Below are 15,704 nucleotides of genomic sequence, written 5' to 3' on the forward strand. Positions count from 1 at the left end.
ATCTGCTTCTCTGAATTTCCTGGTAAAAGCCTAACACTTGAAGATGGTATTTTTTTTGTAACTTGGCTAGTCATGTTGGCAATAGAACAAGCTTTCAAATGATGCCCACCTGACCCAGGTTGTGATTTAAAATTGATTGTTTTTTGGATTGCGTAAACAAAAACAGTAATTGTGTGATGGTGGGGATGCAGGGCTGTGTTCGTAACAACTACAAGTGTGCTTTCTCTCGTTGTTCAACGACACAGCTAGGAGAGCTCAAAAAAGCACCTTAATTGAAGTCATAAAAGTGCATTGGAATAACTTGAACTGAGGGGTGTGTGGCCACGTGGAGACACCAGTTAGACCTCTCACTCAAACCCTTGCAATTTTCTCTTTCGTTGCACCTACCCCAACTTTTCTATTAATATTCTAATCAATGTATCCAGAGTGTTTTCAGATTTCGCTATCAACAAATGCGGCGAAAAGCACAGTAAATGTAAAATACTGTACAGCGCCTTCAGAAAGTATTCACACCCCTTGACTTATTCCACATTTTATTGTTACAGCCTGAATTCAAAATAGATTAAAGATTTTTTTTCTCACCCATCTACGCACAATACCCCATAATGACAGTGGAAATGTTTTTGTAAATGTTTTCACATTTCTCGAAAATTAAATGCAGAAATATCTCATTAACATAAGTATTCACACCCCTCACTCAATACTTTGTAGATGGACATTCCGGGTAAATCTCTAAAAGCTTTCCATACCTGGATTGTGCAACATTTGCCCATTTTTATTATTTTCAAAATTGTTCAAGCTCTGTCAAATTGGTTATTGATCATTGCTTGACAAACATTTTAGGTCTTGCCGTAGATTTAAGTCAAAACTGTAACTCGGCCACTCGGGAACATTTACTGGCAACTCCAGTGTATATTTGGCCTTCAGATACAGTGTTTAATAGTCACATGTACAGGGTTTCAGGTGTGATTGCAGGGTGCAGTGGCTTGCAGGACTAAGTGAAGTAAAATAATTACAATTGTAATAAAAAAAATGGAACCATAAACATAATAACTAAATGTCCATAGTGGGAGTAGCAGAGGGGGAGGAATGTCCATAGGGACAGTAGCAGGGGGAGCAGGTAGCTGACTAGTGGTGGATATTCAGCAGCCTGATGGTCTGAGGGTAGAAACCATTGGCCAGTCTATCAGTTTTTGTCATGATGCCCTTGTACTGTCTCTGTCATTGAAGCAGGGAGGACAGGGCATGGCTTGGCTGGCTGATGATCTTCTTGGCCTTCCTGCGACACCTGGTGTTGTAGGGTAGGGGTCCTGTAGGGCATGGTGCGTTCGGCTGCACGTATCACGCTCTGAAGAGCCTTGCGGTCTGCGGCGGTGGAGTTGCCGTACCAGGCTGTGATGCAGGCCGAAAGTATGCTCTCGATGGTGCTCCTGTAGAACACTGTGAGGGCCCTCGGGACAGGCCAACCTCAGGATGCTGAAGAAATTTGTAGATTCGCTGTTGTGCCTTCTTCACTACGGTGTTTGTGTAGTTAGACCATTTCAGCTTCACTGAGATGTGTACGATTTGGAAGTAAATGATCGTTTCCACGGCGGCCCCCATTGATGAGGATGAGGTGTGTCCAGCCTGGTTCCTCCTGAAGTCCACAATCGGCTCCTTTGTTTTGCTCACGTTGAGGGAGAGTTTACCTGGCACCACACCACCAGAGGGCCTACCTCCTCCCTGTAGGCTGTCTCATTGTTTTTGGTAATCAGGCTTACTACTGTCATGTCATCAACCAACTTGATGATAGTTGGAACTGTGTAAGGCCATGCAGTCGTGGGTATACAGGGAATACAGGAGGGGGCTGAGGACGCAACCTTGTGGGCCCCCGTGTTGAGAATCAGTGTCGAGGAGGTAATGTTGCCTACCTTGACCACCTGGGAGCGGCCCGTCAGGAAGTCCAGGACCCAGTTCCATAGGGAGGAGTTGTGAGCTTTGCAATGAGCGTATAGGGCACTATGGTATTGATGAACAGCATCCTCACACATACATTCCTTTTGTCCAGGTGGGTAAAGCCTAGATCACACCGACAGTGTCATAGCATTTTGGTACACCAGAAGTACATTCATTTCCAAAGGAACGCTGCGTTTGCCTTGCAGCGTTGCAGTTGTAGTGCGTTCTGTGTGGTGCATACGTTGGATTTATCGAACGTATACATCAAACTGTATGCGTAGACGGCTTCACATAATTGTTTCTTATGCTGGGCATCATTCACAAGTCTTAATATATAATTCACAAGTGATAGACTAATATTGTCACCCATCAGATTATTCTTGATTGAATCTTGTCTTTACATATACTAAATAATATGTGACATTTTGTTTTGATTTAAAATGGACCATTATCACGCACCTGTATCGAAGTAGGGGCAGCGGGGAAAAATACATGTTAAATAGCAAATTGAGGACGCTTTTCCCCGTGGTTTATTTTAATGGCAGCCAGCTAGGCTATACTCCTGTTGTAAATATGCTTAATATTAGGAAAGTTGAGAAATAAATATAGTACACCTAGCCTATAGAAAGCTGATGATATCCTCCTCTATTTAGTAGAGGCCATCACTCTGTTTTCTCCCACAATTGCATAGCCTTTAGAAATGTTGCGCAACATGAGCTCATGGGCTCTCATGAAGTGTTAGATTAGATTTTTGAATACATTCGCATTGATGTCAGAGTGATTAGAGGGACAATAGAGTGCTGAGTACCAGGCAGTTAGCAAGTTTGGTAGGCTACTAATGAACAGCAGCAGCATCAGAGCTTGGAGAAGCCTAATTTCCGGACCGATGCGTATTGGTGAATCGTTACATCCCTAATGGTTATACATATGCTTTTCATATTTCTTCTTTAAGAAACATTTAAATGTAGCCCTATCCATCTAGGTTAATTCCCATCAGTATAAAGGGTTAAGCCATTATCTATTTTGTACCATGCCATGTTAATTGACCTCTGGTTTGTTATTAGGATATGGATGAGGCCCATTTTGGCTACTCCTTCAAGTACCTGAAAAACAAGCCAGTGAAGGAGCTGAACGGAGAACAGTTTTTAAAGATGTGCCAGGCTGAGGAGGAGGGCCTTCTCACCATTGACATCTGCATCGACCTCCTAGGAGTCAAAGGGTAAGGCGAAGGACATCGACCTCATAGGGGTTAAAGGGTATGGGGAAGACGACCTTTGAGTTAACCCTTGTCTCCTGGAATGGTCAATTGTGCAAAATATTTATTTTGTCTGTTCCGCTGGTTTGTTCATAACAAAGCTAAAGGCTTCTGCTCTGTTATTTCATAATCTTTTTTTTTTCTCTCCCTCCCTTCCTGTCTCCCCCCCAGGTTTGCAGGTGACCAGACGTACTTTGATGAGATCAAGCAATTCTATTACAGAGATGAGTTCAGCCACCAGGTGCAGGAGTGGAACAGACAGAGGACCCTGGCCATCGAACGCTCCCTCACACAGTTCCTCTACCCTCAGATGGCCAAGGAACTCAAGAACAAACTCATCGCAGAGGCCAAGGACAACATCATCAAGGTATATACTTGATAGTGTTACAGCACACCTAGCTACATCCAGGACTCAGTATCATGTATTCCATATACTGTTGAATACCTCAAGAGTTGGTTTAACTTGATCATTGGAGATTTTTTTTGTTGTTGAGTTTTCATGATATTGTGAATTTCAATTTAGAAGAGCCGATGTTCCAGCACATGTTGTGAATAAACATCCATTTCAAGCTTTAGTGTACATTTTGATCACAGTGGTGTATTATTCCTCTTCCAGTTCACCTTTGACCCTAGTCGTGTTGCAGGAGGCTGTATAACTGGCTGAAGGTGTAGCGGTGTAGTGTAGGTTTGTATACACTGTGATATTGTGTGTCCGACCAGTCGTGTTGCAGGAGGCTGTATAACTGGCTGAAGGTGGCTCCCTACAGACCAGACCAGCAGGCGGAGGAGGAGGATAATGATCTGATGGATGAGAGTCAAGGAAAGGGCATCAGAGTCCTGGGAGTGGCCTTTGCAGACAGCAGGTGTGTGTGTGTGTGTGTGTGTGTGTGTGTGTTTGCTTAAAAGGGAAGGCGGTGTGTGTGGGCATGTTTTGTTTGTTTGTGGTGTCCTCCAACTTATTGTATACCATATGTATTAATAATAACTGAAAGTTGTAATTCTGTTACCGTAGAGACACGCCAGTGTTCTGTTCTCTGATCAACGGAGAGGGAGAGGTGGTGGACTTCCTCCGTCTGCCTTACTTCCTGAAGAGGAGGAATGCATGGAGGGAGGACGAGAGGGACAAAAAGGTACCTCCTCTCCTCTGTCCACCTCTCATGCCATCTTATCATTTAGCCATGCATTCATAGGAAACATCACTTCGTCAGTGTAGCTGTATCAAAAGATAGTTCACCAAAAGTAACGAAATACACAGTTTTCTCACTTTGGAAGCATCATGTATTCCAGGAGATATTGCAGTCCACACTTTGGGTTTGTTTATTCAGCTGTTGTCACCAACCTGTTAACCCTTAGATTTTGTCTCGTTTTATTTTGTTCTATTCAGTCTTTTATTTCATACTTTCATTCATATGATTATTGTCACGGAGCGTATTATTCTAGTGTTTTGTCTCCTCAGCTCCAGGACATTGTGAACCTAAAGAAGTTCCTGATCAGTAAGAAACCTCACGTGGTGGCTGTTGCCGGGGAGAATAGGTGAGCCTTCTCCAGCTACTGACCACATTTGAGAAGTAAAACATTTCTCTGTATGTGCAGAGAGCGCTTAAGAGTTGGTTTATTTTTGGATACTTACGGTGAAAGGCTTTTTTTGGCGTGCGTGTTTGGTGCGTGTGTGTGTGTAGAGATGCCCACATGATAATGGAGGACATTAAGAGGACAGTGAGTGAGTTGGAGCAGGAGTCTTCTCTACCTGCTGTGGGAGTGGAGCTGGTGGACAACGAACTGGCCGTGCTTTACATGAACAGCACGAAGTCTCAGGTACACACACTTCGTATATGCGCGCGCGCACACACACACACACACAGTCCACATGAACTGCAAGAAATCAACAAGTCTGCTTTGACACAGCATGAATGCATAGCTACGTATACGCACACATCTGATGACCCATATCTAACCATACTCATGACTCCTCCCTCCCTCCCTCCCTCCCTCCCTATTCTCTCTCGCTCCAGACTGACTTCAGGGACTACCCTCCGCTGCTGCGCCAGGCCGTGTCCGTAGCCAGGAAGATCCAGGATCCCATGGTGGAGTACGCGCAGGTCTGCAGCACAGACGAAGACATCCTCTGCCTCAAACTACACCCTCTTCAGGTGAGACACTGAGTGTGTGATTTGTCCTCAGGACCCATATTCATAAAGCCTCGGAGTGGAAGTGCTGATATAGCAACCTTCTATGTTGTTTAATTTAGATCATAATGAATAAGATTATATGGGCACGGGGGACCTAATCCTAGATCTGCTTGAAAATTGTCAAAGGTCATCAGTACTGAGTGGCCTTCGCTTTATGTTGATTTTATGGTACCCTTTCTTTCTCCTCTCTCCCCACCGTCTCCCCTCTCTACCCTCTCAGGAGCATGTAGTAAAGGAGGACCTGCTGAATGCTCTGTACTGTGAGTTTATTAACCGGGTCAACGAGGTGGGGGTGGATGTCAACAGGGCCATATCTCACCCCTACACACAGAGCCTGGTCCAGTTCGTCTGTGGCCTCGGGCAAAGGAAGGGATCGCACCTGCTCAAGGTCTGTCTTTGTCTCTTTGTCTGTCGCTCTCTGTGTCTGCCTGCCTGCAGGTTTTGAGTCAGCCGTGTTCGGTATATCTACTTGCTCCATGTCTGTACACGGTCTGTATTGTGTCTCGCCCTCTCCGAAGTGAGTCCTGTGTCATGCTAATGTGTATGTAGTCCTTTGTCCTATGTAAATTATCAACATTAGACATTTTTACAGTATTAGTATAACAGCGATGTCTCTCCCCAGATCCTAAAACAGAACAACACTCGTTTGGAGAACAGGACTCAGCTGGTCACCATGTGTCACATGGGCCCCAAGGTCTTCATCAACTGTGCCGGCTTCATCAAGATAGACACCGCCTCGCTTGGAGACAGGTACGTCTCTCTCTCTCTCTGTCTCTCTCTCTGTGTCTCTCTGTGTCTCTCTCTGTCTCTCTCTGTCGCTCTCTCTCTGTCGCTCTCTCTCTGTCGCTCTCTCTGTCGCTCTCTCTGTCGCTCTCTCTCTGTCGCTCTGTCTCTGTGTCTCTCTCTGTCTCTGTGTCTCTCTCTGTCTCTGTGTCTCTCTCTGTCTCTGTGTCTCTCTCTGTCTCTGTGTCTCTCTCTGTCTCTGTGTCTCTCTCTGTCTCTGTGTCTCTCTCTGTCTCTGTGTCTCTGTCTCTCTCTGTCTCTCTCTCTGTGTCTCTCTTTCTGTCTCTCTCTCTCTCTCTCTCTCTCTCTGTGTCTCTGTCTGTCTGTCTGTGAAGGGCAAAAAGTTATATTTGGAGAGTTTTTTTTCAGCCTAGAATGTTCTTCCCCCACTGCGTATTCCTACAAAAAATATGTATTTTAAATTTTTATGTCCAATAATTGAGTTGTTTTGTATTCTCTTGGTATAATGTTGGTTCTAACTCAATCCCTTTCCCCTTCTGCAGTACGGACTCATACATCGAGGTTCTGGACGGGTCCAGGGTGCACCCGGAGACGTATGAGTGGGCCAGGAAGATGGCGGTGGACGCTCTGGAATACGATGAGTCCGCGGAGGATGCCAACCCGGCCGGTGCGCTAGAGGAAATCCTGGAAAACCCGGAGCGACTCAAAGACCTGGATTTAGATGCCTTTGCTGAGGAGCTGGAGAGACAGGTACGGACAGGAGGGTGTGTTGGGGGGGTTGTGTGTGTGTGTTCCTGTCTTATATGTTGTTCTTAAATCCCCTGAGAACCTTATTCTCTCCACATAAACCTTTTCAATGACCTTTCACCTGTCCAATCCTTGCTGGGTTACGTTTATAAGAACATCATGCCATGTCCTCTCCCCTGCCCCTGTAGGGTTACAAACATTATATGTACGATATATTCACCTTGTTATCCATCTTACCTCTGTTCTCTCCTGTAGGGTTATGGTAACAAGGGCATCACACTGTATGATATACACTCCCCTACATATTTACTTGGACAGTGAAGTTGAAACGTTTAATTTGGCTCTATACTCCGGCATTTTGGATTTGTGATCAAATGTTTTATTTGAGGCGACAGTACAGAATGTCACTTTTTATTTGAGGGCATACATGCATGTCTGTTCTACCATTTAGAAATGAATGCGATTGATCTATCTAGTCCCCCGCATTTTGAAGGTGTCATAAGTATTTTTTTAATTCACGTATGTTAAAGTAGTCGGAAGTGCAGTCTAAGGCACTGCATCGCAGTGCTTGAGGCGTCACTACAGATCCGGGTTCGATCCCGGGCTGTGTCGCAGCTGGCTGCGACCGGGAAACCCATGAGGCGACACACAATTGGCCCAGGGTCGTTCGGGTTAGGGGAAGGTTTGGCCGGCCGAGATGTCCTTGTCCCATCGCGCTCTAGTGACTGCTGTGGCAGGCCGGGCGCATGCACGCTGACTCGGTCGCCAGTTGTACGGTGTTTCCTCCGACACATTGGTGCGGCTGGCTTCCAGGTTAAGCGGGCAGTTTGTCAAGAAGCAGTGCAACTTGGCAGGGTCGCGTATTTGGAGGACGCATGGCTCTCGACCTTCGCCTCACCCGAGTCCGTATGGGAGTTGCAGCAATGGGACAAGACTGTAACTAACAATTGGATGTCACGAAATTGGGGCGAAAAGGGGGTAAAAAGTACAAAAAATAATAATAATAAAAACATAAGTTGTCAAGTTTAGTATTTGGTCCCATATTACTAGCCCGAAGTGACTACATCAAGCTTGTGACTCTACAAACTTGTTGGATGCATTTGCAGTTTGTTTTGGTTGTGCCCAATAGAAATGAATGGTAAATAATGTGCCAAAGGCTAGGTAGGAGAAAACTGAGGATGGATGAACAACATTGTAGTTACTCCACAATACTAACCTAAATGACATAGTGAAATGAAGGAAGCCTGTATAGAATAGAAATATTCCAAAACATGCATCCTGTTTGCGATAAGTCACTAAAGTAATACTGCTACAAATGTGGCAAAGAAATGAACAAATTCACCTTTCAGCAGGACAATAAGTCATAAGGCCAAATATACACTCAAGTTACTTACCAAGACGACATTCTGAATGGCCTAGTTACAGTTTTGACTTAAATCGTCTTGAAAATGGCTGTCTATCAAACAAACATGACATAGTTTGAATAATTTTTTCAAGAATAATGTGCAAATATTGCACAATCCAGGAGTGCAAAGATCTTAGAAACTTCCAGAGATTCTAAGGTCTTAGATCTTAGAAAATCCAGAAAGACTAACATGTATTGACTCAGAGGTGTGAATACTTATAAAAATGAGATATTTCTGTATTTCATTTTCAATAACAAATGTAAAGAAATTCTGAAAACATGTTTTCACTTTGTCATTATGGGATGTTGTGTGTAGATGGATGAGGAAAAATATGTATAGAATCCATCTTGAATTCAGGTTGTAACGCAACAAAATGTAGGTATACGTCAAGCGGTATGAATACTTTCTGAAGGCACTTTATAAAAAAAAATTGGTGTGTTGACAGACAGTAAACACTGGTTAAATCAAAGAGAAACGGGCTGTCGAACTGAGCGACTCATTTAAATGTATTTTGGTTGTGAGCAAACTTTGTCCAACATGTACGTGGGTATACTGTGGGGTCTGAAATTGACACCCTTGATAAAGATGCGCAATAATAACTGCATAAAATAGATCATTCAAATCCTGAGCAATATTGTATGCTCAAAATTTGGAAATGATATTGGTTTATACTAATACATCAATTAGCATTAAGGTTAGCATGTCTTGTGGGTATGGTCTTTGACCCTCATCATTATTCACGATTCATTCAGGATTATGCGTAATCATGGTAGCATCCACATTAATGGGCTCCCGACTGGCGCAGTGGTCTAAGGCACTGCATCTCAGTGCAAGAGGCATCACTACAGTCCCCGGTTCGAATCCAGGCTGTATCACATCCGGCCATGATTGGGAGTCCCATAGGTTGGCATACAATTGGTCCAGCGTCGTCCAAGTTTGGCCGGGGTAGGTCGTCATTGTAAATAAGAATTTGTTCTTAACTGACTTGCCTTAGAAGTGTTTAGAACCATATTCGTATTTATAATAAATGTGAGACCAAACTGACACACTACATTATTTACCATTCTTATTTACCAACTTTGATGTAGTCATTTGCGTGCTAGGAATATGGGACCAAATACTAAAACTTTGGACTACTTTATTAATAAGAATCTTTAGGGGTGTCAATATTGTTGACCCCAACCTTTCTGAGAAAACAAATATACTTAAACAAAATCACTTTCTCTGAGCAATTGCATTAGTATAAAATATAATTTCCCAATTTTTTGGAGCATACAATTTAGCTCTGTATTTTAATCTATCAAGGGTGTCAATTTCATAACCCCCTGTATATTTGTTGTCTTAAAGGGAGAGTTGTTACGGGTTTTGGTTTCTCTATCCATTTCGAGGTTGATTAGTTGTGGCACACTGATTGGAGTCACCTCATTAGTCAGGATGTGTTTCACCTGTGCTGACCAAGCTGGTTTTTAAGACCTGCTGGCCCAGTGCATCAGTTGGAAAGGAGACGTTGGAAAAGCTACACCTCACCTTAGCCGAGGTACGATTTACAGCTCCACCACTTTAGTTAACCAAAAGAAGCCTGAGTTTTGTGTCTCGTTTATTTTTCTCCATATTGTTTTGCTCCGTTTTACACCCTATCCTAAGTCTGTGTTTATTTCCTTTAGTGTCTTTTCTGAGTCCAATCTAGTCGGTTCTAAAACCCCCCTCCCTGTTGCTTTTCTAACTTTAAGTGTATATGGGTATCTTTCAGAACCCCGTTTGAAAGCCTTTGTTTGTTTTTTTTGTCTGAGTATCTTTGTTAGTTCCCTTTTCTGTGAGCGACGACATTTTGAGGTTGTCTTTTGGGAACCTATAACTGTCAAAATAAATAGGGTAGTGTATGTTATTCTCTTATGTAGGGTTATGGTAATAAGCTCTATATCACTGTATGAGATGCATATATGGGCTGGGAATTGACAGGGACCTCACGATACAATATTATCACGTAATTTAATGGCCGATATTTATTGTAGGGTGTCCATTCACTCTGCCCAGAGGGGGTGAAAACACGCTTTGGTGGTGATAATTTCACTTCCTTATGTTATAAAATACATTTTACCAAGACAAATGACTATTCATGTTCTGAATTGTTCAGTGGGGTCTCTCTAACATATCATTAGTATTATATCCAAAAAGTCGGATTTCGTAACCTAATAAATCCGATAATAAGCACAGAGCTCTGTTGACATAGCGATGCAGGTTTCTTGTAACGGCTTCTTTTACATTTTGTGCTGTCTTCAAAGTTGTTTCCGCGTGTCGCAAAAAAGCTAAATTAGCATGACACGAGCTGAATTAAATGTAAAAGCTTGCGGTACACTCAGTGCACTGTTGACATTTCATAGAGATACACTTGTTTTTGTGTAAAGTCTTTGAAAAAGAACAGTAATTTCGAATTAATATGAAAAGCGTATCCTAAAATATGAAAATACTACGTCATGTCTCAATCGATATTCATCTTACCTCTATATATTTTTTTATGTCCTGCAGATTTGAGAAGAAAGATGACGAGTTCAACGGGAAAGTGAGCCTGTCAGGTAGCCAGAAGCCTTAATTTTTGCACAGAATCCAGCCTAGCTGACGCGATGTAATTTGAATGTTTTTCTACCACTTTTTTTCTCTGGCCTCCATTGATTTAGTCACCCTAATTCTGGACATCCTACAAGGGTAAAAACTCTTAACTCTTTCAAGCAGATTATGATAGAGACATGATGTTTTCTTAGATGATTATCTACACAATTAACCAATTGGTCAAAATATTTGTTTTTGATTGGACACCCTATGTATTGCGATTCGATACTGCGATTTTGTGATTCGATGTTCCAAACATATTGCTCACCATATTTCTGCTGCAGAGGGACAAGAGAGCCATGACAAAAGTTTTGATCAGTCATGGAAATAAAAGTACTGAAAACAAATTGAGTTTGGTGCAGGTACAGCCGACTAGCACAAAAATAATATTGTGATATTGTCCAAAATAATATTGCGATATATCAACAACAATTATATCCTGATATGTAAACTGTATTTATTTTTCCACTCATCACTAATGATATATGTTATTCTCCTCTGTGGTAACAAGCTCTATATCGCTGTTCGAATTATATAAACCTTTATTCTTCCTTTCCCTGTAGGGTTACGGTAACAAGGGCATAACGCTGTATGATATCCGTGCTGAGTTGAGCTGCAGGTATAAGGACCTGAGAGTTCCCTACAGAGCTCCTAACACCGAGGAGGTGTTTAACCTGCTCACCAAGGAGACACCTGAGACCTTCTACATAGGTAACACACACATAAACTCAGCAAAAAAAGGACCCTGTCTTTCACAGATAATTCGTAAAAATCCAAGTAACTTCACAGATCTTCATTGTAAAGGGTTTTAACACTGTTTCCCATGTTTGTTCATTGAACCATAAACAATTTATGAACATGCACTAGTGGATCGGTCGTTAAGATACTAACAGCTTACAGACGGTAGGGAATTAAGGTCACAGTTACGAAATCTTAGGACACTAAAGAGGCCTTGCTACTGACTCTGAAAAACACCAAAAGAAAGATGCCCAGGGTCCCTGCTCATCTGCGTGAACGTGCCTTAGGCATGCTGCAAGGAGGCATGAGGACTGCAGATGTGGCCAGGGCAATAAATTGCAATGTCTGTACTGTGAGATGCCTAAAACAGCGCTACAGGGAGACAGGACGGACAGCTGATCGTCCTCGCAGTGGCAGACCACGTGTAACAACACCTGCACAGGATCAGTACATCTGAACATCGCACCTGCGGGACAGGTACAGGATGGCAACAACTGCCCGAGTTACATCAGGAACGTACAATCTCTCCATCAGTGCTCAGACTGTCCGCAATAGGCTGAGAGAGGCTGGACTGAGGGCTTGTAAGGCCTGTTGTAAAGCAGGTCCTCACCAGACATCACCGGCAACAGTGTCGCCTATGGGCACAAACCCACCGTCGCTGGACCAGACAGGACCGGCAAAAGTGCTCTTTACTGACGAGTCGCGGTTTTGTCTCACCAGGGGTGATGGTCGGATTCGCGTTTATTGTTGAAAGAATGAGCGTTACACCAAGGCCTGTACTCTGGAGCCGGATTGATTTGGAGGTGGAGGGTCCGTCATGGTCTGGGGTAGTGTGTCACAGCATCATCAGACTGAGCTTGTTGTCATTGCAGGCAATCTCAACGCTGTGCATTACAGGCAAGACATCCTCCTCCCTCATGTGGTACCCTTCCTGCAGGCTCGTCCTGACATGACCCTCCAGCTATACTGCTCAATCTGTGTGTGATTTCCTGCAAGACAGGAATGTCAGTGTTCTGTCATGGCCAGCGAAGAGCCCAGATCTCAATCCCATTGAGCACATCTGGGACCTATTGGATCGGAGGGTGAGGGCTAGGGCTATTCCCCACGAGATATGTCCGGGAACTTGCAGGTGCCTTGGTGGAAGAGCGGGGTAACATCTCACAGCAAGAACTGGCAAATCTGGTGCAGTCCATGAGGAGGAGATGCACTGCAGTACTTAATGCAGCTGGTGGCCACACCAGATACTGACTGTTACTTTTGATTTTGAACCCCCTTTGTTTAGGGACACATTATTCCATTTCTGTTAGTCACATGTCTGTGGAACTTGTTCAGTTTATGTCTGTTGTTGAATCTTATGTTCATACAAATATTTACACATGTTAAGTTCACTGAAAATAAATGCAGTTGACAGTGAGAGGACGTTTCTTTTTTTGCCGAGTTTACATACACACGCCTTTACATTCTATGTAGCTAACACAAATACTGCTCACATACTCACGACCTTGTCTCTCCTTTCCCTCCCTGTTCGTCTCCAGGTAAGCTGATCACAAGTGTAGTGACAGGCATTGCTCACCGGCGCCCACAAGGGGAGAGTTATGACCAGGCCATCAGGAACGACTCTACCGGGCTGTGGCAGTGCCCCTTCTGTCAACAGGACAACTTCCCTGAACTCAGCGAGGTGAGATACCCTCACCCCATGGCTTCTGACCTTAAGCCTCTCGCTCATTTCCCTCATTACCCATTGATGACTTTAAATGGTGGTTTTGGAAATAAAACATATGGACACTTTAGAGGAAACTTCTGTTCTATGTTTTGGTTTGTTCCTGTTCTTATTCTTCTTCCTCTCTCTCCCTGCCCCTTCCCCACATCTTCCTATTGCTTTCTGTCTCTTTTTCTTTTCTTTCTCCTCTATCTGTTTTTCTCTCGCTCGCTCCCTTCCTCCTTCTCTCTCCCTTCCCGTCTCCTCTTCCCCTCTCTCTGCTAGGTGTGGAACCATTTTGACAGTGGATCGTGTCCGGGCCAGGCCATCGGTGTGAGGTCTCGAATGGACAACGGTGTCCAGGGCTTCATCCCCACCAAGTTCCTCAGTGACAAGGTGGTCAAGCATCCTGAGGAGAGGGTCAAGGTGAGACACAGCTGCACATTCACACGCTATCTCTCTCTTTCTCACTCACACACACACACACACCGTCCAGCACTAACACATCTGAATCAAGTAATCATACAGGTCTTGTAGCTCTCTAGGACTTGGGTTAGGGAAATCTTCTACAGTTGTTTCCAGGAGTTAGTTGAGTTCCTGTACAAGTGTTCACCCGTCTCCCCTCCTCCCTCTCCCAGGTGGGTATGACAGTACACTGTCGCATCATGAAGATTGACATTGAGAAGTTCAACGTGGACCTGACGTGTCGTACGTCTGACCTGATGGATAAGAACAACGAGTGGAAGCTTCCTAAGGACACCTACTACGACTTTGACGCAGAGACAGAAGACACTAAGGCAGAGGAGGAACTCAAGAAGAAACAACAGAGAACCAGTAGGTATACGCGACGAGTAAACAATAGTATACAGATAATAAACTGTCAGAGCCAGTTAGGGCTGGCACAATTACCGTATAACAGTGTAATCGACGGTTATGGATGAAGACTGTCATGAAAATGACATAAAACACTTTTTGTGGAAAGAACAGCTGACTGAAGATGGGACGGCCGGGCATCCGTTTCTGGTGTAACATGGACTCTACAGTAACATGGACATTAAACGTTTTTGCGCCTTGCTGAAACAAGCAAGGTTTTGCAGCAAACAAGTCTTTGGTTGCCTAGGCAATGACCCCCTCCTTGCAGCACATGCAGGAATGGAGAAGAGGAGAAAGTGTTCATTAAAAAAACTAAAACTAAATATTATTATTTTTGGGCTATTTCATTGAAGTTTCCATAACCGTCACAGCCTTAGAGCCAGTTATTGTACCGGGGCCGGCTTAGAACTGAAAATGCTTTTTTTTTAACATTTATTTGAACTTAACCTTACTCTTCCCTTTCTCACTTTCCTCTCCTTCCTCTGTCTGTCTTTCCTCCCTCTATCCACCCTCTTTCCTGCTCCCTTCTCTCCCTAGCCTATATAAAGCGTGTCATCGCCCATCCATCGTTTCACAACATCAACTTCAAGCAGGCTGAGAAGATGATGGAGTCCATGGACCAGGGAGATGTTGTAATCAGGCCCAGCAGCAAGGGAGAAAACCACCTCACTGTCACATGGAAGGTATGGAGGGAGAGGGGGAAAGGGAGGAGTGCTTTCAATGAGTGTATTGACAGAGGCTTGTAATATATGTAATGTTCATTCATGGACCAACAGGTTGGTTGGTTGATTGATTGTTTTGGGATGCTAATTCTTGTTGTAGGTGGCTGATGGTATCTACCAGCATGTGGATGTGAGAGAGGAGGGCAAGGAGAACGCCTTCAGCCTGGGACACACACTCTGGATCTACACAGAGGTACCTCAGTGGCACACGCGCAAAGTGTGTACGTGCGTGCATTATTCACACGCTTAAAGAGATCTGACCAAATTCACATAGAAAAGTGAGTTATAGGTCTGTCATTGAAAGCAAGTTAGATAAGCGGAAGATCCTTTCTATGTGCGGTATTTCTATGCTTCCTGTCCATACTTTTTTTTTGGGCGTCTTTTTACTTTAGGTTTTGTACATCAGCTTCAAAACTGCTGAAAATACGATATTTCTAGTTATTTAAAATATATTTCACATTGGATTATAGTAAGATGATTCTCTACTACACTATACATTGCTTTTTGTCATGTAAATAGTAATTAGGCAAACATTTAAAAAGTTTAGCAACCAGGCAATATAGGGGTAAGGAAGTGAATTCACCATGCATTTTCTGTATTCAGGGTTTACACAGATATCGTTTTAAACTTTGTTTTACTATTGACAGTTACAGCTGATTTCGGGATTGTATATCAGTTTGTTCCCCTCAAATATAAGTCATCTGATTTATTCATTTCAGTTTCTGAATTGTTTAATAAAACTTTTCGCTGCCAGCTTCTGATATCAGGGCATAAAAACTACAATCTGTC

The 15,704-nt window shown here is 43.5% G+C and overlaps 1 protein-coding gene across 1 annotated transcript in view; it reads left to right on the forward strand.

The window, feature by feature from the left end:
- The window catches only part of LOC115154921 (transcription elongation factor SPT6), a 75,488-nt gene that overhangs the window by 18,277 nt on the left and 41,507 nt on the right, over window positions 1-15,704 (forward strand). The window contains exons 16-31 of the mRNA XM_029701637.1: window positions 3,000-3,154; window positions 3,362-3,557; window positions 3,911-4,053; window positions 4,203-4,320; window positions 4,647-4,723; window positions 4,870-5,005; window positions 5,203-5,340; window positions 5,600-5,767; window positions 6,002-6,129; window positions 6,666-6,873; window positions 11,447-11,594; window positions 13,157-13,299; window positions 13,606-13,746; window positions 13,959-14,154; window positions 14,731-14,876; window positions 15,016-15,108. Of these exons, the coding sequence (XP_029557497.1) occupies window positions 3,000-3,154; window positions 3,362-3,557; window positions 3,911-4,053; window positions 4,203-4,320; window positions 4,647-4,723; window positions 4,870-5,005; window positions 5,203-5,340; window positions 5,600-5,767; window positions 6,002-6,129; window positions 6,666-6,873; window positions 11,447-11,594; window positions 13,157-13,299; window positions 13,606-13,746; window positions 13,959-14,154; window positions 14,731-14,876; window positions 15,016-15,108 (2,334 nt within the window). The remainder of the gene's footprint in view (window positions 1-2,999; window positions 3,155-3,361; window positions 3,558-3,910; window positions 4,054-4,202; window positions 4,321-4,646; window positions 4,724-4,869; window positions 5,006-5,202; window positions 5,341-5,599; window positions 5,768-6,001; window positions 6,130-6,665; window positions 6,874-11,446; window positions 11,595-13,156; window positions 13,300-13,605; window positions 13,747-13,958; window positions 14,155-14,730; window positions 14,877-15,015; window positions 15,109-15,704) is intronic.

The sequence above is a fragment of the Salmo trutta genome, chromosome 19, assembly GCF_901001165.1.
Source record: "Salmo trutta chromosome 19, fSalTru1.1, whole genome shotgun sequence".
In the NCBI taxonomy this organism is placed as follows: Eukaryota; Metazoa; Chordata; class Actinopteri; order Salmoniformes; family Salmonidae; genus Salmo; species Salmo trutta.